Source organism: Malaya genurostris, chromosome 3, assembly GCF_030247185.1.
Source record: "Malaya genurostris strain Urasoe2022 chromosome 3, Malgen_1.1, whole genome shotgun sequence".
In the NCBI taxonomy this organism is placed as follows: Eukaryota; Metazoa; Arthropoda; class Insecta; order Diptera; family Culicidae; genus Malaya; species Malaya genurostris.
In genome coordinates this window covers 165695962-165722058 of record NC_080572.1, presented here as the reverse complement: position 1 = coordinate 165722058, position 26097 = coordinate 165695962, and the positions used below count along the sequence as shown (strand labels likewise).

Below are 26097 nucleotides of genomic sequence, written 5' to 3'. Positions count from 1 at the left end.
CATCCATTTGACATATTCCTTGACATTTGTGGTCCGCACTGCTTTGTACGATGCATAGGCGGGATAGAGCGTGCCAAATAATAATATCACTATTCGCGAAACGATGGCACTAATCATGTCTACCAATTTCTTCTACTCATGGACAGCTTATACAGGTAAAAGTCGCACTTTTCTCACTATTCTGGTTTTTTTGCGCCGATCATCAACCTGACTGACTGAGGTTTGATTTTTTATTATTGTGTTTCTTTCCAGGCACACTACACTACGCTCACAACACGGCGACCATCGAATGAACTCAACAAGTTGATGAATAGTTGAATGTTCATGACGAAATCCAAACTGCTCTGGTAAAAAAATTGAATTCTCGTTTATATGAGACATCATTCTCAACAAGATATTTTTTTCAAAAAGTTTACTGATAGAAGAAAGTAAGCTAATTGGTCGATAATTTGATGTTTCTGGTCGATAACTTGATGTTGATGGTTTTTATCAGGTTTGAGGATAGGAATTACTTTAGCGTTTTTCCATCTTTTTGGGAAGTAAGCTAATGAAAAACACTTGTTGAAAATTTTAACCAAGAGTCTCAATGCAACATCGGGAAGATTTTTAATAAGAATATTAAAGATTCCATCATTACCAGGAGCCTTCATGTTTTTAAGTTTCCTAATAATTGACTTAATGTCACCAAAATTCGTCTCAATAATGTCATCTTGTAATACCACTTGAGTTGAAATATGATCATATTTCAGTGAGACTTCATTTTCAATAGGACTCACAACGTTCAAATTAAAATTGTGGACACTCTCGAACTGCTGAGCAAGTGTTTGAGCTCTTTCGCCATTTGTAAGAAGTATTTGATTTCCTTCCTTGAGAGCAGGAATTGGTTTTTGAGGTTTCTTAAGAACCTTAGAAAGTTTCCAGAAAGGTTTAGAATATGGTTTAATATGTTTAACTTCTTTAGCGAAATTTTCATTTCGCAAAAGAGTAAATCTATGTTTAATTTCTTTTTGTAAATCCTTAACTATGTTTTTCATGGTACAGGATCCCGAGAACGTTGATATTGTCGTCAACGAACATTCTTCAACCGAATGAGCAGTTGAAGATTGTCGTCGATGATAGGTGAATTCAATTTAGTTTGAGCTTCGGGAACTGAAAGATTTCTAGCTTCGATAATATATTGATTCAAATTTTCAATTGCTGTGTCGATGTCCGCAGAATTTTCTAAAATAGCTTCATGATCCACATGATTTTCAATGTGAGATCTGTAATCCAACCAATTAGCTCTATTATAGTTGAATATAGAACTAATTGGATTAATTATAGCTTCGTTGTTACAGGAAGATGATCTGAGTCAGCATGTGTAATCGGTTCACTACAAATGTGACTTTGATCTGTTAGAACCAGATCAATTGTAGACGGGTTTTTCACGGAAGAGTAACAAGTCGGATTACTGGGATGAATAACTGTGAAGTAACCAGCTGAGAGTTGATTATGAAGTATTTTACCTTTACTGTTATTTTGCCTACAATTCCACAGCATTAAAGTCCCCTATTACGAAAAATTTCGGTCGATATCTTGTGAGTTTTTAGAAATCGCCTTTGCATTGGAATGGGAAATATGCTCCAGCGATGAAATAAATTCCATGAATGGTTTTAACTTCGATTCTCAAGCTTTTAATAACTTTAGTATTGGAAGAAGGTAAAATTCGATGTTTAATTTGCCGTTGGACAAAAATGGCAACTCCACCACCCATTCCAGTAAACCTGTCAAATCGATGAACCACATAATGTGGATTGCTTTTCAATTTGACATTTGGTTTAAGAAAAGTTTCTGTCACAATGGCAATATGAATTTCGTGAACTTTGAGAAAATTATAAAATTCATCTTGACTCGATTTTAAAGATCGAGCATTCCAATTTAAAATATTCAAACAATTATTTAACATCACTGATAAATTTTAAATTCATTATAATAATATTTGCAAATTGCCATCCGATTTGAAATGTTTCAAAAAGTGATGAAGTCGAATTCATTCGGATGATCATTTGAAAAAGTTGATCTTGTAAGTAGATCATTTTATTTTCAGTTATATCGCCTAAATCGACTTTGTTTAAAGAAGCGAATGGCATTGAATGAATATTGGTAGGTAGGTGCCATTAGAAGAAGATGATTTGGCCGATCTACCAATTAATAAATTGTTTTCTTTAGCAGATGAACTGCAAGGCGTTCCTGTGTTTTGATTATTAACATTAGAAGAAGTGGTAGTTTTCTACCTGTTACCAAAGCGTAACTGACATTAGAAGAAGATTATGACGAAATCGATCTACCTGTCAATCGCAATTTGAACATGAAAATTTATCAGTGGTTTCATTCATTGGACAAACGTCTTTCGAATGCGATTTAACATAATTCAAACACAATTTGACAATTTTTGGTTCCATGGCCGAAGCCTTGGCAACGACGACATTGCGTTAAGCTTGCAATACGATTATGCCGTTTATTATGTTCGCAATGAATTTTAATGTGGGAAATGAAACGTACTTTTTCTAAAGTTTTCAAATTGTTTACATCTCTTCGATTGAAGTGTATTAAGTAAAGTTCATAGGAAATTCCAGAGCGTGATTTAGAAGTACCATTCGCTCTTTTTTTCATAAGTATTACTTGGGAAGGGGCAAAATCAAGCAATTTTTTTAGTTTAGTTTAATTTCATCAGTACTTTGATCATTTGATAAGCCTTTCAATACAGTCTTGAAAGGTCTGTCTGATTTCATATCATATGAATAAAATTTATGAAGTTTCTCGGGCAATCTATACCACCAGTGACGGTGATGATTTCCGACTTCAAAGCATAAGACGTTCATAATCCTCCAATCCATCAAGCAAGACTCGACATTCTCCTCTTCATCCGATTTGAAATGAGACTTTTACTTCTGGGAGAAAAGTAGAAAGCTTAGTGCGGAATGCTTAGAAATCGGAAATCATCACCGTCACTGGTGGCATAGATTGTTGTTTCTTCCCAGAACGACAAGCGTCCATTTTGGAAATTTTAAAAAAATTTTCTTCTATGTCGCTACAATCGGATTCAGGAAGAATCTCGTAAATATTGTTATACGGCATAGAATCAACGGAAGGGAAATCCATCCGTTGTCTTTTATTTTTATATTCAGATTCTATAAGATCGTGAATGTTATTAGAAAAATGTTGAATAACGGATTGTGATTTATTCCGTATTGAATTATTTTTAGCCTTAGGCTTGTTGCCTTTTCGGTTGGACGCAGGCATTTTTGAAATGAATTAAATTTGAAATTATTTAACTAGGCCAAATTAGTCTTCGATCAGACTCCTAGTTTGAAAAAGTCTTGATAAAGACTGATTTTGTGGTAGTCTTAATAAAGACTGATTAGTTCGAAGAATAGTTCTTTGAATAGCTAGCCTTGAAAAAGGCTGATTAATTTCTTAGTCTTCAAAAAGACTGATTATATTAGAATATCACTCTTTGTATAGTCTTGAGAAAGACTGACTAATTGTTAGTCTTTAAAAAGACTGTTAGTGATTCAGGTAGCCTTGAAAAAGACCGAAGCCTTGAATCAATGAAACTCTAGGTAGACAGAAACAATTTCCAGGAGCCAAGAGCTATACGCATGCGGTGCGAACGACTGTTCAACACCGACTGATCTACCGCCATATGTAGATTGCTTTTGAACCTAGAGCCTGTTGCTAATGCGGCTATGTCTCTACGCATCTGAAAAATCACTTTGTCAATGTAACTTTATGTTCCCGGAATCAAGGAATAGGGCATATACACACTACGAATCTTTTCGCTCAGTTTGTACGCGATCTAAAGTGTTTTTTCAAGTTTTAAGTTTTTGGTATGTTCCATTGTTTAATAACGTCTGCTTTTCATTTGGTATGTCTTTCCATGTGTTTTATTAACACATGTTCCTTAATCATAATTATATTTTTCTTTGAAACATATACGTGTCTCACAATTGTACTAAACATGACTTCATGTTTACTTAAGTTTTTATGCAGTAAGATTTCACAAAACATTCGATATAACTTTTGCATTACAAACAAAATAATTCAACATATAGTTAATGCGATTAGTTTTATATCATTTAGTTCGGTACGAAACCACACTGTTTGATCGCGTAAAAAGGATGATTTTTCTTGCATTCATCGAAAACACGAAGGGTCTTTCAAAACAAATCGAATTGTTTGAACGTTCAAACTATAAGGTGCTTTGCTAGCCCAGAATGCACTCTTTTTTTCCAAATTTTATAAGGAGTACATAAATTGATGAATGGAAAGAAGTTGTGTGTTACTTGAACATTGAACGAAAGAATTCTATTTTATGTTGGTAAACAAATCAAATTACTCGGTATTGGTCTGCCATGAAAGGAATTCCAGCCATTGGTACACCATGCCAAGTGACTTCATGTGTGCTCAGCAAACCGGCATGAGTAATAATAAATATCATAACGCAAGAGCATATATGTTTTTATGTTCTAATCGTATCTAAACTGAATTATCTTAACTTTGTCCCAGTAGATCTATGATATAAGCTTAAAAAAAAAGAGATTCTGATAAACAAGTCGAGCTATGCCATATCAAGCATTGCAATTTTCAGCAGCTGTTCAGTCTAAAAAAATTACAACTCTAATAGTAAACTCAATGAACCACTCCATTGCCATTGGATATTAAATAATTTTATGATGAACTTGTTGCAAATGGATATAAATCAAATTCAAAGAGTAAACTAAATGAACGAATGGCAAACGAATGTATAAAACGAAAATGCACAATGTATACCAGCAGCGAAGAATGTATTAGCAGATTCGGGTTCTCTACGATTATTGCTTATTCATTTTCACCTTTCTCTCTTTCGAGAAGTGAATAGTTCAACGTTGCTCGAGACGGGCATGAGTATAGACAGGATATTCGTAGCGAGGATGGGTGAATGAATTAGTTACACATAGAATATGTGCAACATTGATTCAGGGATGAAAAATAGTAAAAAGCATAATAAAATGGATGCATCGACCAAGTAGATGGTACATTAGAAAATGTGATGCAAAGGGGACGACGTGAAAACATTGAAAACTATGTCGCCTGTTGTCTTAGAATTACATGAAACTTCGAGATCAGATGTAGTCTCCAATAATTTTACAAAGAAAAAGTGACGCTAGGACATAGGAAACTTTAAAAACCGAGTTGAGACTGGCGCTTGGAACTTGTGATTTTAACCCTTAAATGTATGGTTTTTAATTTTTAACCTTAAATGTATGAATTTTTATTTTTTGAAAAAATATGTTTGAAACAAATCGAGCTTCTGCAACGTAAAAACGATGGATATTTCAAAATAAACCATGATTTTTCAATTCACCAAAATAATTTTCCAGTTATGATATATTGCACACAGAGTAAAACTATAAAATTAAGACATTAAGACATCCTTTCAGGTATAGGTGTAGGGGCATTTGACAATCGGTTTGCTGGAGTTCATCTTATTTAAATTAGAAATTAATCTTAAGCACTTAAAATTTACCCTGAGATAATTGCAAATTTCTCAGGTGAAAACGACATAACAAAGCATTTCATCATAAATAAAATACATCTAGATTCGCCAGCGTAATAGTAATGTAATTAAAAAGCCCGTGACACCAAAAGCACCGTCTGGTGGAGAATGGGTGCGTAAATGCTCCTAAAATGCATGCAAAAAGTTACCTGCGCAATTAACAAAACCACTGCAGCATAAATCAAATAAACATAGATTTCTCACTGTACGGTGACACTAACAGCACCTCTAGTGACAAACGGGTGTACTTTTTTCCATTAGCTACTGTGGTTGTGTTGAATGCGCAGGCAGCTTTTTGCTTGCATTTTAGGAGCATTTACGCACCCATTCTCCACCAGACGGTGCTTTTGGTGTCACGGGTTGCTCAACTACATTACTATTACACTGGGAAATCTATGTTTATTTGATTTATTACTGCAGCTAATGGAAAAAAGTACACCCGTTTCTCACTTGAAGCGCTGTACAGTGAAAAATCTAGGTTTGTTTGATTTATGATTTCATCCAAACTTGCATGACACAAGATCAAAGCAAACCAATTAAAGCTTCAAGTCGTTTTATAGCGCTTTGTGTCTTGTTGTCTTGCAACTACCTTCCTCTGACGTGATACTGAAACGTTGGCTATAATTTCGCTTATATTTATAGATTCCCGAGCTTTCCAACAGCTTCGCTTTTGCATCGATTGACCAATCAGAGCGGTGCTTCCCAGCTGATAGATCGCTTACTCCTTTAAAACCATCGTCTCCGTAGGGGAAATTCAGTAAGCCAGCATAGCGTCTTAGATTTTTAACTGACAGAATAGGATATATATTTGAAAATACGTGATACATTCAAAACGAAACTCAGAAATATTACCAATCAAATGGTGAAGTAATATTAAAAATTGATAGAAAATTGACAGAGCTGTGAGTGTTCAATACCTGACCACATTTCTATGTGTTTTTTCCCTGAATTACTAATTTGCACTCATATACAGGGTCCGGCACTCGAAGTGTAACCAATTAAAAAGGCCATAAATTCAGTTTGGAAAATTACTTTTACTTAATTCAAAGTACAAAATGTGTAAAAATAATACAAAATTCAGAATCAATTCACTTTTGCTCGATATGACCACCTTTTGCCTTGACTTGATGACTTGAGAGAGCGAAGGAGTTGCTTCGTTTGGCCGAAAGCGGTCAATTTCCGAACATTGTATTTTCTGACGAGAAAATTTTTCCAATTGAGCAATTCGTAAACACTCAAAACGATAGGGTTTACTTGACCGACCGTTCATACGAGAATTTGAGTCATTGATTGGCCACCAGGAGGCAGAACCCGCAACAGATAATGGTTTGGGCCGCTGTAACCGCAGATGGGTGCTCTCCAATCGTTTTCATCGAGCCTGGCGTCAAGGTAAATGCGACATATTATCGGGAAAGTATTCTGGAGGTTGCTTTGAAGCCGTGGGCAGACAAACATTTCGGTGGCAGACCATGGACGTTTCAGCAGGACTCGGCACCGTCTCACAAAGCTCGAGTGAACCAAGAATGGCTGAAAAACAACGTTCCGAACTTCATCACGTCCACACAATGGCTCTCGAATTCACCAGATGCGAATCCAATGGATTATTCTCTTTGGGCCATTTTGGAGAGCAAAGTCCGAACTAAAAGATACATCAGTCTCGAGGCGCTGAAAAAAGTTATTGTCCGCGAGTGGGCCAAAATACCTGCAAGTCACATTCGGCCAAACGAAGCAACTCCTTCGCTCTCTCAAGTCATCAAGTCAAGGCAAAAGGTGGTCATATCGAGCAAAAGTGAATTGATTCTGAATTTTGTATTATTTTTACACATTTTGTACTTTGAATTAAGTAAAAGTAATTTTCCAAACTGAATTTATGGCCTTTTTAATTGGTTACACTTCGAGTGCCGGACCCTGTATAGAAAACAAAATTGTGTTCCACATCAAAAATGATTTTTCAAAAGTATTAGATCCTATTCTCCCCTTAAAAGTCCGTGTCCATCGTCCAAACTACTTCAAATAATGGTTTTCGAATTTTGCGAACACTTTCTACATATGAAATATTTAACCCCAACTTTTTCTTTTTCGTTTTTTGTTACTTCGGGGAGGTTTTGTAGCTACAAAATGCCGTTTTTTTCCGTGAAAAATCGCAATTTTGACTTTAAACAGCCATCAAAAATACAAAAAAAATCAAAAAGTATCAAATAAAAAGACAGAATTCCCCTATGTAAATCATTAGTTAGAGTGACTTCAGATGATCGTAGGAGCATTTTAAAAGGGGGAGTGTGAGGTGGTGGGTAAAGGAAGGATCTCATCCATAGGGGGGGGGGGGGGGGATGGGTTTTGTAAAGTTCAAATTGTTAACAGAATCGACCATAACTCTAAAACAACTCAAAAGATTACCACACCCAACTTAGCCCAAGTTATTATTTCAGTTTATAGGTTGGATATTTTAAGGGGGAGGGGGTGTAGTTAGTGTTTGGGAACAATCGACATTTTTCGACAGGCACAGGTAATTAGAAACTACTCAAAGATTAAAAGATGGTCGTAAGTATATTTATACGCGTGAAAGGATAGCAAGTGTCGTTAATAAGGAAGCTGTAAGTCAAATTGTTTGTATATATTAGTTTGTATAACTTGGCATAGGTATTTTTTACAATTCAAAGGGTGTCAATTCAATTTTTACAATTCAAAGGGTGGGTATTTTTGTATTTTTCTCTTCGAGCTTAGATATTCATTGTAGAGGTACCAGACGTAAATTTACACGATTTTCTCTTAGTGTGTCCCTAACGAAAATTTACAAAAAGGCCTCTCTCAAAAAATGGGTGAACTAGAATAGCATTATAATTTCGTAGAGGTGCGATGAACAAGAACTCAATGCGTTGTTACATACTAAATGAACTTGAAAAAATTAATATAGTAGTTATGTTTTTGATACAAATTTAAGAATCTCATGAATCTACCTGAAATGCATACACAAAGCTAATTATTATTTTTCATTATTTGTATATTTTTGCATCAATCAAATAACCAAAGTGATAGTAATTAGTAATTTCCGTAGAAAAACCAGAACCATCCCGTTCAAATTCCACGAAGGATTAGAAAGTTGCTTGTCGAAGTAAGTTTAATAACTGTATCACCCAGGCCCGCTTTTACATAGGAGCAGTGGGGCCAAGTGCCGCCGGGCCCACGGTCTTCGGGGGCCCCGGACAGGACCTACCGAGCAAAAAAAAAAAGACAGTTAGCTAGGGACACACAAAAAAATCTGGCCCCCGAGCCCATTAATACATGAAAGCGGCGCTGGTAATCACCTAATTCACATTTAACATTTGCAATGTTTTTGTTTTGCTCGAGAAATTATTGATTCTGTTTTTAGATTATTAATAGTAAACGCAGACCAGATTTTGCTATTCGATCATTCATTACCGCAAAAGTGCACACAAATACACACACAGAAACATATTCCTATCTCGCTGAGCTGAGTCGAATGTTATATAACACTATGGGTCTCCGAGACTCCGGACGAAAGTCGTTTTTTCAACAATTCTATTACCTTTCTATAAAGAAAGAGAAAAAGTCTCGCTTTATTCGCTGTACCTGTAGTTATTATTTTTATTAATATTCAATCTGGTTTGATGTGTGTGGAAAGTGACTGTTCTTGTTTTAAAATATTTTCAATGTTTTAATCCACTCGACGAAAAATATTTGTTGTCGTTTTGCCCTGAAGATGAAGAGATATTTCTTCGAAACGTCGGCCTTTAACTCAAAATAAATATTTTGAAAAGCAACACTTACACACAATAGGTCTTATGACCTCAATAAAAAATTCCAGAAATTCATATTGATCCGAGTACCGGTCCGGAATTCAATTTCAAATTACTTGCTCACTTTCTTTAGATTCGGCGGGATCGATTTCCACAAACTTTTGTAGTCCCATATAAAACTCTTGAATTTCATCCTAATCCATTTGCTTCGAATATTTTAGCCTAAGTATTGCGGTGATTGGAGAATTTTTATTAATACATTAGGCCAATTTCTAGACTCTTTGATTCTCGGTGATATATTATATGGACGAATTACTAAGTCAACTAATCAACGTAGAGCTCCCGTAATTGATATTGACATGGCTTGGTCGGTAGGAATATTTTGCTAACACTCAGCACAGCACTAGATAACGATGTGTGGCCTTGAATGGCATCAAGCGTTGTTCCGCGGTCAATTGATAGCAGTGATCGTTTAGTTGTCTAGTCGTTTTTGAGAAGTTTACCGGTGCATATCGTGTACAGTGGGATGAGCGATGACGAAAGTTTTTGAAATTGTAATATTCACGACGAATTTTTTTCATATCATCTCGGGAGCCAACATTCTGTGTTTATTTGGTGTCGCTAGTCCAAGTCATCATATTTGGTAAATTGTTCAATTTTGAAGTGTCATTTGATCGACGTGATTCGTGATTTTTCGTATTAGGAATCGAGCGATAGTCGATGCACTAGCTGCCAAAGGTCATAATCTAACAATAGTATCAGCAAATGTGGAAACTAATGCTCCAAAGAATGTTCACTATATCGAATTGGAGGAAACGTACGCGGAACTGTACAGCGGCCCTGCCCATTTAGATTTGATTGAAATGGCTAACGAAAACTTATTCACAGCCGTTGCTTCATTTTACAATAATTTCGTATTAATTGAATGTCGCGGTATGCTCGTACCATCCATGAACCAAATCAAAGTAAATGTTCCAAACTACTCTTATTTCCAACAGGTATTTTAAAGTCGAAAGGACTGAGTTATATAAAAAACTATCCAGACGATTTTAAGTTTGATCTTGTGTTAAATGATATGACCTGTGGAGGATGCTTGAATGGGTTAATACACAAGTTCCACTACCCGCCCTTGGTTAGCGTAACGGCGTTCAATAACCCACCTCACGTCACCGATGTTATAGGAGGACACAAATACTATGCTTATGTGCCTTTTTATTCATTACCTTACGGAACTGATATGTCATTTTTCCAGCGTGTTCAAAATACTCTATTGTACATCACGGATTATCTGTAAGTACGATATCTAGTCACACGAAACTGTGTGTGCTCTTCAGCTGACTTTTTCAATACTTCCAGATACCGTACAGTAATTAGTAATCCGAAGCTAGATAATATGGTAAGGAAATATTTTGAGTACGATGACCTACCATACGTTCCAGATATGGACCGTCTTAGCAAGGTTATTCTAGTGAATGCTCATCATTCAATTGACTTTCCGGAGCCGATACCACCAAATTTGATAACAGTTGGTGGTCTTCAAATCAAGGAACCCAAACCGCTACCCAAAGATTTGGAAGATTTTGTTGCCCGTGGTAAAAAAGGTACAGTGTTGTTTTCGTTAGGATCCAATGTTCGAAGTGATGAGTTAGGAGTCGAACGGCAGCAGATGTTTATCGATGCTATGAAACAAATTCCACAATACAATTTTGTATGGAAATTCGAATCTAATCTTAGTATACAATTACCAAAAAATGTAATCATTAGAAAATGGTTGCCCCAGAGTGATATTCTGGCTCATCCTAACGTAAAGGGATTTATTAGTCATGCAGGTTTGCTAAGTACGCATGAAGCCACGTGGCGTGGGGTCCCAATTATTGGAATACCATTTATCGCCGATCAATATCGGGTAAGTAGCACTATCATTAACATTAGAGATATGAATAGCGTTTTTTAAGAGTTTGGTTTTTAATGTGAAAAACGCAGACATTTACCACTTATCAATCGTGTTTCGTTTCTAGAGACGACTTTCATTTGATGCGTGGTTTTTAGTGATCAGTTGAAATAATATGTTGGCCGAATCAAATTTGAAAATTTTAGCTAAAGTACGTCTTGCCATCGAATGATACTTTTCTTGATTGACTATAGGCTAACTGCATATCTCGAAATAGCGATTAAAGCTACAGATGGTCGGGTATCGGGTATTTTACCCGAAACCCGACCCGTACCCGTACCCGACGGGTTTTTGGTCGGGTACGGGTGAAAATTTTTATTTTCAATCGGGTACGGGTCGGGTACGGGTAAAAAATTTTACTGCTCACTCGGGTACGGGTCGGGTACGGGTAAAAAAATTTACCGCTCACTCGGGTACGGGTCGGGTACGGGTAAATTTTTTTTTCGGATCGATTACCCGACCATTTGTACTTCACAGAAATATGTTTACACGTTGACGAGATTTTTTCATTGCAAAACAGTTCTTCCGAAAAATAATCAATTTGAATCAAGGGGTTTTGACATTCGCGCCTAGGACCAGACCTGTCAACTGGCATATTTTTCCAGAAAAAAAAACATTTTTTTCTTCATTTAAAAAAAAGATCATAGTTACGTGAAAAGTAATGTGAATATTTTCCGCCCTACTTTGTTTATAACATATTTAATAAGACACACTGCCTTAGCTCTATGATGTTGCGGTCGGAATCTACTTTTCACGTAGGTTTTAATGGACTACCATTTTAAAGCTGTTTAATGCACAATCCAGTAAAAATTATTTGATTCATATACTGCCCATACTCGCATATCAGTCTCATATCGATTTTCGCCAATTTTGAGTTAGCTTGAGGAATGGAGTCTTTCCTCAATATACTATCAGAAATTGCAATGAAAGTTGAGGGTTTGTTCAGTAAAATATAAAAAAATATCAACTCATTTCTGTGTCCCATATGCTAAAGTACCCGCATATCAGTCCCATTCAGTGCAAAATTTCAATAATTTCATTTGTTGCAATATTGGAACAGCAAAGGTGTATTACGGATATTTCATGTATTAATACCAAGATTTAGCATTAGAGAGCAAAGCAAAGTCTTGGCATTACATTCCTTTCGTGGAATTTGGCCTTTCTGTTTCAACAGACTTCGCAGCCGATTCTTAGCGTACAGAATCATTGCATGGCTAGTACTATGAATCCTACTGACACTAAGAATCCTTCCAGGTCGAGGCTCGAACATACGACAGCTGGCTTGTAAGACCAGCGTCCTATGCTTTGAACCGCCAACCCGGGACCAGCATTAGGGAGCACTATAAATAAAAAAATTCGGAAATAAACTTTTGATCGTCTTTTTCTCAACATGCCGATTTCCCATATGGGACTGATATGCAAGTATGGGCAGTATATAAAATGTAGTGTAGTACTCATATCACATTCAGATACCAGAAAACTGTTATTTTAAATATTGGTTGGAGATTTTCAAAAGTTTCATAAAAATCATTATGATTCTTACCATAAAAACATGAACATTTATTTCAGAAAATCTGCATAGAAGTTCTTCTTATTCTGCACTTCTGGGTGGTGTCACCTCACTTGAAATGACACCGATTGATGGCGCAGCAAGTTGGGCTATATTGCTAGTTAATTTTCGTTTCTTTTCACTGAACTACAAGTGAAAATCTCGATGCGTGACAACGTGGAGTCGCAAAAGTAAGGATGAAAATCTTTTCTCGCGAAATACTCAAATTTTCACCGTGTTCACTCGTTAAGGGTTCCACCGGTTCAATGGCTGTAAAAACCACCAGCTACCGATAACATCGTGGGTGTGGGTTTGTGAGGCTTACAAAACGGGCATAGTTGACAGATTAATTTAAATCAAAATCAATTTGCTTTGTAGTAAAAAATTGTAACCAAAAAAATTTCCTACGAATGGTCAAACTACTTACACTTGAAGGACTCACTGTTCACCATGTTCAAAATTGAATTTTTCACACCGGGAATACACGTACATTGTTTGATTCTTTGGTCAATTCACTTAAACGAACTGATAACACACTATTCATTTTAGGGGATGTTCGCATAATATTCATTTTCGCCACGTATAATATTCAATTTGACATTTGGAACTATTTTACGTGATTTTTCAAGTGATTCGAATGTGAATTTTTATTTGTGTGTCAAGATAATGAGCACGCTTACTTGTGGTTCTAAAGAATTGGATCAAAAGTCGCACTGTTTCGTAAAAACCATACCTACCCAAAATTGAATACAACGGGTATTACGACATTTTGGGTAAATATGCTTCTAGAAAAATTTGAGTTGATATTACTCCCTTTTGTTGACATTTGTAAATAAGTATAAAGTACCAAAGACATTGAAAATCTACAGGGTCCGCCATCTAACATTTATTTTTGAACTAGCGGTTATTTCGACATTGGTAACCTCAATGTCACTTCTGATTTGACAGAAACTTAGTTGTATCCTTCCGCTGAACGAAAATGGTTGTGTATACGCTTGAGGATCGCGTGAAAATAGTGCAGTTTTACTTTCAAAATCATGGTAATGTTGCGGAATGTGTGCAAAAAAATCATCTTCTCGAAAGAGGCACATTTTCATCTCGGCGGGTATGTTAATAAGCAAAATTGTCGCATCTGGGGACGGAAAATCCGCACGTCATCATGGAGAAGCCGATCTCAGAGAGTGACGGTTTGCTGCGGATTTTTGTCTGGCGGCATCATTGGGCCATTTTTCTTAGAAAATGAGGCAGGAGCCGCCACCACGGTCAATGGCGAGCGGTACCGCGTCATCATTAGCGATTGGTTCTTCCCGTTACTTGAAGAGGAAGACTTGGACACCTTTTGGTTCCAACAAGACGGCGCTCCGTGCCACACAGCCAACGCTACGATCGATCATCTGTGCACAGTCTTTGAAGATCGAAATATCAGTCGAAATTCGGATGTCGCTTGGCCGCCACGGAGCTGTGATTTGACACCGTTAGACTATTATCTTTGAGCGGCTGTCAAAGATAAGTGTTATGTGGACAAGCCAGAGACAATTCAAGCCTTGAAGGATAACATTCGTACATCCATAGCTGAAATAAAGCTGCATACAATCGAAAATGTATTAAAAAGCTGGACCGACCGTATGGCGTACTGCAAGGCCAGCCGAGGCAACCATTTGAATGAAATTATATTCCACATTTACCCGGAAGGATTGTACTTTAATATGAAAAAATAAATTTTGAATTCGGATGAACCGTTTGTTTTTTTTTTTTTTTGCATGTTTAAAAAAAGTTACATTACATTATTCATGCTTCACAGTGTATTTATATGTTTAAAAGTAAACAAGCATTATAATGTATTTTTCTTACCAACTAGAGCCTGATACGGCTCGATATCTAAAACACTTTATTTTTCCCATACTGAATTTTGGTAAAATTTTTACTACTCATTCGGGTCGGGTACGGGTACGGGTAATTTTTAATCGGGTACGGGTCGGGTACGGGTAAAATTTTTTATTTTTTTTCGGGTACGGGTCGGGTACGGGTAATTTTTTTTTATTATTGATCGGGTACGGGTCGGGTACGGGTAATTTTTTCAATTTTTAATCGGGTACGGGTCGGGTACGGGTAAATTTTTTTGCTGATCACTCGGGTACGGGTCGGGTTCGGGTATAAGAATTTCTATACCCGACCATCTCTAAGCTACACCTTGTGAGGGCTGGCGTCGTTAGCGCGGTACTCTGTAATATCCTTAACCATGGTTTTACAAGCTAAACTCGACTATTTTTATTAATATTATTTGCATAATCAGATGAAGTATGAGCACGGTTATTGAAAATCTCTTTCAAACCGTAAAATTCTTTAGTTTTCGTCATAAATCGTTGAGGAAGGGAATAAAATAAGGAAGAGCGAAATGCCAATGGGTTTCTCCAGGGAACTGTTTTGCGCACCAATAGCTCGTTGAAACGCGAAAATTTGTATTACCCCGTTTTTTAGGTATCTTTACTTTTTGTCGATTAAGGAAACTCGCGTACAAAAACGATTAACCACATTTAATCTCACTACATACATTTGAATATTCTTGCATCAATGTTTCTGCCTTTTTCTATTAAGGGTAAAAGAATTGCCGGGAAAAAACGACTTTTGATCGAGCTCGATCAGACGATCAGCTCGACGAGATCGGAAAATGTTTCTCTGTGTGTGTATGTGTGTTTATGTGTGTAGTAGGCTGAAACAACTGAAACAAACTTAGATTCGTTTGAAAGCTACTGTTGAGTTATTGGTGAAGTTTGAAGATCAAGTGGCTATCCTTACCAGTTCCAGAGATATGATGATATAAGTGACGTAAACGACAAGTCAGTTTTCATCTACTAGTAATTGTTTTATTTTAGATTCGTTCGTTAGAAAAAATGAAGGAACATTTTTACACCTCCCAACAGGTTTTGGGAACAACTAACGCATATTAGAGTGCTACGTTTAGTAACGAATCTTAAGACATTCATTTCTAAAAGTGTATTCTCATATTTATTTAAGGCCTGAACACAGTGTGTCGCGTATAAATTGTGAATCGACCACGTGGTTCCCTCAATTCCCTTTTTCGTCTGTGTGTTTAAGAAAGTTATGATAGAAAAACTACATTTTGGGAGTCTCATATCAATTATGCTCCTTATATCGACACCAATGCATTTTAAAGGGCCCATGCGTTCGGCATGTTTTCTTGTAGTAACATGTTCTATAATTCTTCAAAAGGCTTGAATTCACTACCAGGCAATGTATGCAAATTAAAATTTATAACTCACTTCTAAGTGGATCAATGACAACTTTGATTTTATTCAAAGAAGAAGACAGTTCCAAACAAAAGTTTTTCTGAGTTAAAAGTGAATGGATTTTTACAATCTATTGCTTGAAACTATGCAATCCAATTATTGCAATCACAAAAAACTGAAAATTTTGACATCTATGTATAACTTAAAAAGTAAACATCAAATCGCAAAACCAATCAGTTGCGTACTGCCTGACGAGAAGACCTTTAATTTGCTACTAGTCTCGCCATCTCTGAGATCTTGACCTCTTTGTGAAGAACACATAACTAACCACACGGTCATTTGCTCAGTTTGTCGAGCTGAATCGGTTGGTCTTCCGGGCATCGGTTAATTTTCCAAAAATTCGAGCGAATCCTATATCTATTTTTTCATATTTACAAAAATATTGTGAAAACTCACCAAAAAAATCTGATTTTTGCAGATAATGCGGACAGAAGTGTTTCAGTAGCGTTTATGTAAATGAAGAAAATAGAGACCATTGTAAATTTTGTAAGCTATCACACTTTGTTGGACCTTTTATGCGCTCGATGCAGCGCACCGTGCTGGAGACGCTATGCGCCACATGGTGGCGCTCCCGGAGCTGCGCAGATACCCTATACTGTTGCGGCCTTCATGGTATTCGAAGAAATGCTCAATTATGCTGTAGGCACCAACCAGCGTATTTTTCAGAATACTTGATAGCTGCTGAATTGCCTGTGATTACCGCAAGACTACCTAATTTTAAGTACTTTCCACCTAGTTTCGGGGATTCCTTCAATAAACCGAATTTTAGGTAAAGTCGCTCTAAGTAGTTCCATAAGGCACTTGAAAAATTTACTGTAATCAATAGTAAGCTATGTTTACTCAGCGGTTGAGCTCTATTAACTCAATTTGAGATTTAATGCGGTTTACCTAATTTTAGATTAATGAGCGAAAATCATGCTGTTGCCAGGTTTTGTGTTTTGTCATCAATGGATGGAGCTAATGAAAGAAATGATTTAATGCCACTCAAAATTAAGTAAAATAATGTCAAAAGTAGGTAGTTTTTACTCTCCGTGTAGCACACAAAATTGTGCCGTGATGTAAATGTGGTCCCCAAAATAGTGTCGATCGCAGATATAGCTGCATGTATTCGCCCCGCTGCTCATTAAAACTTTTACTCACAGTTTATATGCGAGCCTGTGTTTTTTGTGGTGTAATAGATACGGATCTTGATTCGTCCGTAAATTCATGGTCAGAATATGATTTAATTTTTTTGTAATAAGTAAGCTACATTACGGTATCAACATGTGATGAGGATCTATCGTACGTTACAAATGTTACAAAAATGTAATGCTCGTTGCTTGGCTCTATAGCTTTCCAAGTACACAATATCGATAAGTACTCGTATATGGAAACCCATTCTACGAAATTAAGCACAATACGCTTGAATTAAATGTTTAAAACCCGAATAATGTATGAATTTGAAAAAAAATGGATAAAAATTGTCGATTTTTCATGGGTTTACCTTCACCCGCACTAACTCATGCAGCATTAATCACAGTAACCCATGTGTCAACAGACAAAATTAGACAGCTCTATCAGTTGAACCCTCATCGTGATGGTAAAAACAGTGAATCAACTCCTTTCAGAAGTACTTGCGTTCGAAGAACGGCACTCCGCCGCGTCGAAAACAAACTTCGTGCGACACTTTATAGATGCTGGATACGCCCGTTTCGGCATCTGTAATATCTGGCACTAGTGAAAGAAAAGTGGGGAGGAACAAATAAGCCTAAAGCTAATAAGCCTAAATAATTACCATTCATGTGAAATTAATCAAAAGCAATTATCTGTCTTAGTTTTTTTATCACTATCAGATCAGTTTTTTAATGGAACTATCATATGTTATATTGTCCTTTTCCATCACCCTTTTTTCATTCATTTTTGGGAAATTTTTGGGGTTTTTCAAAGTTGAAAAAATCAAGCTCAAAAAATATTTGTTCGATTAGTACAGTTAGCGTTACATCAAAATTTAATTCAATCAATTTGTGAGATGTCAGTGAGCACCTAAAACGCTGTTAGGCTGACTTGTTGGACAAAAAATAATGAAATATTTATTCCATGTCTTTCATCATAACACAGAATATAGAGCGATGTATCCACATGGGTGTGGCTGAACGATTAGAACTGCAAACACTGACAACTGAACGAATTCGGGATACAGTGAGAACGGTTCTGGAGACTCGCAGTTATCGAGACAACATGAAAAGGTTATCGACCATGTTCCGTGATCAACCGGAAAAACCAATTGATCGAGCTGTATGGTGGATAGAATGGGTCCTACGACATCCCGATGCGGACAACATTCAGTCGCCGGTTTTGAAGTTAGGTTTTCTCAAAAGTAACCTAGTGGATGTTATTGCCTTTTTGGCGTTAGTTCCTATTGTTTTAGTGTTGTGTATTAAGCGGTTTGTTCTTACTAACCGGAAAGTAGATCAAACGAAAAAGAACAACTAATCTATTTCTTTTATAAGCCTTTTCAACGCGAATCATCTTTATGGATTGCTAAATGTCGATAATGAATGAATATTATTCGAATAACTGATTTTTCATCTGTCTATTCTTCTACTATTCCAATGTTCTATCGAATTTACGAAAATTCATCGTTCATCAAAGTCCAGAAATGTTAAACATTAGAATTAATCATAATTATTCTCGATTAGGATTTTATTAGATTGAGTTAAAGTAATGATTACTACCTCGTTACATGTATAAAGAACGCTTGAATCGCATAACTAATGAAACTTGAACTTCATAATAACTAACTGAATAAATTATGTTATGGGTTGTGTTGCACGCATTTTAAATGATGATGCGCTTTATCGTAAATTTATAGCTTTTTGAAATGCGCAATACGTCTTTGTTTGAAGTAGAGAGCACACTTTTCAAATATGAGCATTATACAAATACAAAACAAAAACTAAGGGCATATTTAGTAGTACTCTAGTTCGAGATGCATAGTATATGTCAGTTTTAAAATTTAAATCTAGATTTTATAACAAGAAAAACTGGCAGTAACATCAATGTTTTGCTCGTGTTTCAAATTAAAAAAAAAATAGAACGGCATTGTAGACCAGTTTTAAATTTGACAGAAGAACTGTTCGAATAAATAAAACAATAATTGCTTACTTGGGATACGTTCGTTCAAGTTTCAGGATTGAAAGGATTACTCTAAGGATTGAAAAAGTACTATTATTCAATTGATATTTACCAGTTATTATCAAACACTGTGAGTTACTTTCACGAACAAATTCAAACATGTTATGTTATGTGTTTTCTTTAAAAATAAAGGATAATATCCCATATTAGACATTGCATAAATTTTTGAAAACTGAGCTTTTATTGATTATAAAAAATAAAAATGAATTAATGATGATCGTATTACTACACTAGTGTCGTATAATATCCACCAGAGTAAGGATCGGGTAAAGACGCTTCCAATTCTGATTTTTTTTTCATAAATACGTTTATTTCATAGGCAATATACATATATTTGTCTTCGTCGTGGCATTCACAATACATAGTACTTTGAACCTAATACATTTCGAATATCATATTAGTATGTTGGTATTAATTAGTTAATCTAAACACTGTTTTTATCAATTTATTTTGTACATGATCTTATAACTATTTCAGGTTTGTTTGTATCAATATCATATGGTTGGCTATTGGTTGAACTCATGGAAGAGAAAACAGTCTAACATAAAATAAAATTTAAATTGGAACTCCAATGGACTTGATGAAATGATAAAGAAGTTTCATGTAAAGAAGGTCACGACAAGCAAGAATGTCGCGAACTGGGACATTGGATAGTCTACCTTGGGTAGGCAAAGAATTTATTAGTTGAGATCTGACATCACGATACTCCACGCATGTCCAATCGACATGATCAATATCGCGATAACCTTCACCACAAGCACAATGATTAGTCTCGGAAAGTCCAATTCGAAAGAGATGTACATCTAACGTGTAGTGATTGGAAATGAGTCTGGAAATCACACGAATGAAATCTCTACTCACATCCAGTCCCCTGAACCATGTCTGACCTTTGTCAATATTTTAGGAATAATTGAGTGCATCCACCGACCCACATCATCTTTATCCCAAATAGCTTGCCAACAGGGAAGTGTTCTTTGGCAGGACGCGTTATTGAATTCGTTGAAAGCAATTGGTCTCTCATAAATTTCGCTCTCAATAGCACCATGTTTGGCTAAACTATCGGCTCTTTCATTGCCTGGAATGGAGCAATGAGCCGGGACCCAAACTATTGTGATTTGATAATTATTATTCAATTTTGCCCAAGAAAAACGGTTCATTTTTGCCAGCAGCTTTTGAGTGAATGGCTTCAATTGTACTCAGACTATCTGTGAAGAGAAAATAATGGGTTGGAGATAATGTGACGATTACACTGAAACTATAATGAACTGCTGCTAACTCTGCTATATAAACAGATGCAGGTTCTTGAAGCCTAAATGAAGCCGAAACATTATTGTTGAATATACCTGAGCTTGCTTGTATATTTTCGGGATTTCCATCGAGCGTAGGTGATCCGGGATTCCACCCACATCGCGCTGTCGAAAAATAAAGTTGAGTCAATCCAATTCTGATTTTGATAGCACTGTATTCCGTTGGTAGAGAACAACTCCTGTAATCAGTGTCCAGTACATCACTGGCTTCATACTACGCTGCACTCGATCAGATGCCAGCGTTCTCCAGTTACCAGCGATCCCAGGTTCATTTACCTAAATTCGGAAGAGACATACGGATTAGAAGAGGGGAAGGGGGGGGGGGGGGTGGGGGGGGTGGGTTACTCTTTGTTTTTGAAACACCTTCCAGCTTCTACCTTCAGCCGGGTGTATACATGTTTTACAGTATCTGGATTATTATTTGACTATGTCGTCGGCATAAGCAAGCAGTTCAACTGGCTTGTTGGAAACCGAAGCACTTTAACGCGTTGAATTTTTTTATCAGGTGTACAACTTTGCTTTCGCCGTTTTTCGATAGGTGGCTGTACCGGCTGAGGCTGGTTAAAATACATAGAAGATAATGCCTTTAAAGTGAGTGTGTACAGTGCCTAACGAATTGTTATCGCCGTTTCAGTAACAGTTGTTCTTGTTTTCGTATTATTCGCGCTCGAAAATGTCTGTTTATGTGCCCAATTCTCGCCATTTGCGGGAAGTTTTGCTTTTCTGTTACAATTCGAAAAAAAAATGCAACTGAAGCGCATCGAATGCTTTCAGAAACTTACGGTGCTGCTGCTCTGAGTAAAAGAACGTGTCGGGAGTGGTTTCAACGTTTTAAAAATGGTGATTTCGACGTCGAAGACAAACATGATGGTGGAAACCTTCAAAGATGAATAACAATTTACTACGAGCCCTTAAAACCGGATGAAAACATCACAGGAGATCGCTACCGAACGCAACTGATGCGCCTCAGTCGTGCGCTAAAAGAAAAGCGGCCACAGTATCAAGAGCGACATGGCTAAGTCATCCTCCAACACGACAATGCTCGGCCTCACGTCGCAAAAGTGGTCCAAAAGTACCTGGAAACGCTGAAATGGGAAGTCTTACCCCACCCGCCGTATTCCCCAGATGACGCCCCTTCTGACTTCCACCCATTCCGTTCGATGCCACACGGCCTGGCAGATCAACATTTTCAATCCTTCGAAGAGTTGGAAAAATGGATTACTTCATGGATAGCGTCAAAAAAGGACTCCTTTTTTCGAGTCGGGATCCGAAAATTTCCGGAAAGATGGGAGAAAGTTGTCGCTAGCGATGGACAATACTTTGAATAATACATCTGTAAGCACTTTTTCGCAATAAAGCTTTAAATTTTGGAAAAAAACGGCGGAAGCAAAGTTGTACACCTAATATATTAATAAAAAAATCCAGTGTAGTATCAAAATCCAAGTGTGTAAAATCATGTTTCAAAAGTTTTATGTATTAATAATACAAGAAATACATCTTCAATAAAATTGTAATCCTTCCCAGCAATGCCTAAAGCATTCCTAATTTTGCTAAAATTTTCAGTGGAGCAGTTGCACAAACAATCAAATAAAATGAAAATCAATAGTCCCGTCAATATGCCGGTTAAAGGGTCTCTCCAGTCCAGTCTTATATTCAACGACGCCATGGTCTCGGAAAAATGAGCGAAAACGGAGAGCTGTTTGCATAATTCTGTGACAATAACGACATGGTTCGCTCTTCCCCCATCGACCGGTTCGCAAGGTCACGTGGGTTTCCCGTGACGGCTTTACCGAAAATCAAATTGACCACATCTGCATCAGCCGAAAGTGGAAACGGAGCCTTCTTCATGTGCGGAATAAACGTAGTGCCGATATCGCGTCTGACCACCACCTCATCATCGGCGAAATACGCCTGCGTGTCGCGCGTATTCGTCGACAAGAGGAGAGAGTTGGACGGCGGTTTAACACACGCCGACTGGATGATACCACAGTAAAAGGTCCTTCACTGTGGAACTGCAGACTCGTGCTGCAGACATTCCGGAAGGTGGCAGCGTGGAAGACCAATGGACTGCCATCAAGAATGCCTTCATCGTCACCAGCGAGAATAATCTGGGTGAATTGCGCACCCAGAGAAAGCAATGGATCACCGATGAGACCTGGACAAAAATAGAGGAGAGAAGAGGAGCCAAAGCCGCAATACGGCGATCCAAAACCCGAGGAGCCATATATTCGGCCCGTCAACGATACTCGGCTCTGGAGAAGGAAGTAAAACGCTCATGTAGAAGGGACAAGCGAGCGTGGGCGGACTCCCTCGCCGACGAAGGAGAGAAAGCCGCCGCAACCGGGGACATTCGTCTCCTCTACAATATCTCACGACGCCTAAGTGGGGCGAAGATGAATGCGACAATGCCTGTGAAAGACGCGATTGATCAATTGCTAACCGACCCAACTGATCAACTTAAACGCTGGTTCGAGCACTTCGAACAACTTTTCCAAGTGCCAGCCAGGCCACCATCACCTCGGCATGACCCGCCTAGGGTCAGGCGTATCACACGCGTGAATACCGAGGCTCCGTCATTTATGGAGATACAAACGGCCATTCAGAGCATGAAATCGAACGAAGCCCCAGGGGTCGATCGCATATCAGCCGAGATGCTCAGCGCTCAACTGTTGCACAATTTATTTCGTAATATCTGGGACACCGCTACTTTTCCGGTCGACTGGATGCAGGGTATCTTAGTAAAGGTGCCCAAAAAGGGCGACCTGACTATATGCGATAATTGGCGAGTCATTAATTTGGTGTGTACCGTTCTAAAAGTTCTATGCAAAGTGATCCTATCCCGGATCCAGGAGAAGATCGATGCGACTCTCCGACGACAGCAGGCTGGATTCCGTGCAGGAAGATCCTGTGCGGACCATATTGTCACGCTCCGTATCATACTGGAGCAAGTCAATGAATGTGCACTAATAATTTCATTACAATAGTAATACGTGTGGATGATTTTTGTATTCATTTAATGGGAATGTCATCGTGAGGAGCAATCATCACGGGCTCAAACATGTATACGAATTTTTATTAGCAATTTTAGTTTAAATTATTATATTTTCCATGTACAATGAAGACTGATTTAGTTCTCGGTTTGGTTTTACATTACTTATTTTGTCACACACCATTTACACATTTATAATTGAATATAAGACTTTTATTTTTAAACATTTGTATATTTGATACTTGTTCTTTGCCCCATGCCTATTTTGTCGATTGGACATATTTGAATTATTATTACTCGATTGCTGCAAGTCACCTCAACAATGGTTGAGAAGACGAACTGGTGGACAGAGGAGGAAAAATAGACATCCAATTATATAAATTTCAATTATATTTTTCTCTAATACCAGCCACTGATGATTAGTTTGTATTCACTCAATATTTGATATTTTTCTGCAGATGAGTTTGTATGAATTTCACAATAATGTAGTCACAATCAATCTGATAAATTCGGCATTACGATTAGTTTCAAGTGTTTTCCGTTGTATTAACTCTGGCCTTACGAGAATATATTTACAGCAGGCGAGTGTTACTATTTTTTCGGAATTGCTATCTACCTTGTGACGACGCTCGGTTTTGACATTGAATTCAACAATACATCCATACAGATTGCTCATGTTTCTTTGACTTTCATTGTTATATTTAATTCGATATTGTTTTATTTTACTACACTTAGGTTTGAGTATTTTTATATGTGTAAATAATTATGTACAAGTAAAAGCACAGATCTTGTCTCACGAGAAAAGATGTTGAATCTCTTTCTTTTTTTTATTTCTTGGTAAAACATAGTTTTTCCTCAATAGTTGTAGACGATTGCAGTAAAAACTGTTGCAAGAACAAAATTTTAACAAGTGTCGTTAACTATCACAGTCTTTGTATGTACGAATATTTGCTTTTGTTTATTTAAATTAAAAATAAAATAAAAATAAAAACAAGTGAAATAGTTAAAGGTTGCGTATAGCATTTTTGCACTGTTGGTTCTTTCAATGTTACAAAATAGAAAACTAGTGTTTATGTAAGGTAGATAATACTTGCCAATTGGTTTGTACATATCACATAAATAAAACAAATAAATAAATTAGTATGATACAGTTTTCATCTATGTACAGATAATTAATATTATTTGTAGTATTATAATTTCTATGACTCGAGCTGTTTCAGAAGACTAGTTCATTTTCTTTGTGGCTGTGACATGAGAATTTTTTTTACATCAAAAATATTGCTAGTATACACTGATTTGGGATGACATTTTGGCTGTTTGGTGTAACTCTACCATTAAAAATATCTTCATCTTTTACTCTTTTGTTAGAAATTTAAAAGTTGAGACATTTGCTTAGATGATCTAAAATACATTTATCTAGGTTGCGTCGATAGAGCTGTTCGCACGCACTGTCGACGTGGGGCTGATGTTGTTGCTATTATTCGTACGGGGACAGCTTTTTGTAAATATCAAAGTTGTCGACCTGCGTATGGTGATGGTGGTGTGCGGAGGAAGTCGTAGTAGGCGACGGTCATGCGTAGTGTGGGTACGATCCAAGATGGGGCGCTACGTGGGACGGGGTTACATGGGACATCGTGTGTGACGGGTACAGGTTCGTTGCCGGGCTACCCCAATTGCCCCAGGACGCGGCCGATGGGAAGATGGAAGCTAAAAGGAACAGTGAATATTATTAACAATGCGTTAAGTTAAAAAACTACAAATACATTTGTTATAATTTGTACTATGTATTAGAGAAGGTAAATTGTTCAATTAAAAGAAGTCCCCATCCGTGTATTAAATACAATCAAAAGGTAAGTTTACTACATGCATAATATCTAAATTCAAATAAATGAACAATAATCATTCAACAAAGTTTGATCAGTAAATCAGCTGGATTTTTTAAAAACCTCATATTAAGATCGGAATGTTTTTACTTTAAAAAAAGTTCGACTGACTGAAAAAAATTATTAGCACTAATTTCCTCCGCTTTCCTTCACTCTCAGGGGCTTCTTATTTTTTGACGAAGAAATGACGGCTCTTCGGAAGCTACTAACAAACAAGCCGTTCCGAAACGGAACTAGTTAGGGAAACAGAAATTAAGCTATGGGAACAATTTCGTTTCCTTCGTCGTAGCAAGGTGAGTTTGGAAGGGATGGTGGCTCGCTTGGCTCTTAACTTTCCACCAGAGTACCCACAAGTCTGTTGATGGGAACGACGCCATCGCCACCGACCGCTGCCGCCGTCGCCGGTTGGTATGTGGCTTTGTCGAACGCTTGACACGACATTGAAAGTTGCAAGAAAAATCACCCTTGCCGGAAAAGGAAAGCAAAAACGAGTATGAAAGAAACAACGACAACGATGCAGTGTCTACTCACAGAGTGAGACAGGATGCGAAGGAAAGAAGATGATACTTGAGGTCTTCCGTCTGCGCCGGTCGTGTTTCC

At 37.2% G+C, this 26097-nt stretch overlaps 2 protein-coding genes and 1 long non-coding RNA gene across 12 annotated transcripts in view; 1 reads left to right on the top strand and 2 right to left on the bottom strand.

The window, feature by feature from the left end:
* Positions 1-8612: 8612 nt before the first annotated feature.
* On the bottom strand, positions 8613-9641 carry LOC131434815 (uncharacterized). The gene is made up of 3 exons (XR_009230402.1): positions 9368-9641; positions 8999-9129; positions 8613-8788 (listed from the first exon to the last, which is right to left on the bottom strand). It is a non-coding gene; the product is annotated as an uncharacterized LOC131434815 (long non-coding RNA).
* Positions 9642-9759: 118 nt separating this feature from the next.
* The window catches only part of LOC131434811 (UDP-glucosyltransferase 2-like), a 235984-nt gene continuing 219646 nt past the window's right edge, over positions 9760-26097 (top strand). For 5 of the 8 annotated variants that reach the window (XR_009230392.1, XR_009230395.1, XR_009230394.1 and 2 more), the window contains exons 1-4: positions 9760-9979; positions 10040-10269; positions 10335-10626; positions 10693-11242. Coding sequence is in view for 1 of the 8 variants with exons in the window: in XM_058601976.1 (XP_058457959.1) it covers positions 9870-9979; positions 10040-10269; positions 10335-10626; positions 10693-11242; positions 18242-18616 (1557 nt within the window). In the remaining 7 variants the exon portion in view is untranslated. Of the gene's footprint in view, positions 9980-10039; positions 10270-10334; positions 10627-10692; positions 11243-18241; positions 19463-26097 lie in introns of those variants that run through there. The other 3 variants (XR_009230397.1, XR_009230398.1, XM_058601976.1) reach the window with 2 other exon arrangements.
* LOC131434813 (DNA-binding protein D-ETS-3) overlaps positions 23678-26097 on the bottom strand; it is a 191447-nt gene continuing 189027 nt past the window's right edge. For all 3 annotated transcript variants that reach the window (XM_058601980.1, XM_058601977.1, XM_058601981.1), the window contains one exon: positions 23678-25321. In XM_058601980.1, coding sequence (XP_058457963.1) covers positions 25185-25321 — 137 coding nt within the window. In that variant the 3' untranslated portion in view covers positions 23678-25184. The remainder of the gene's footprint in view (positions 25322-26097) is intronic.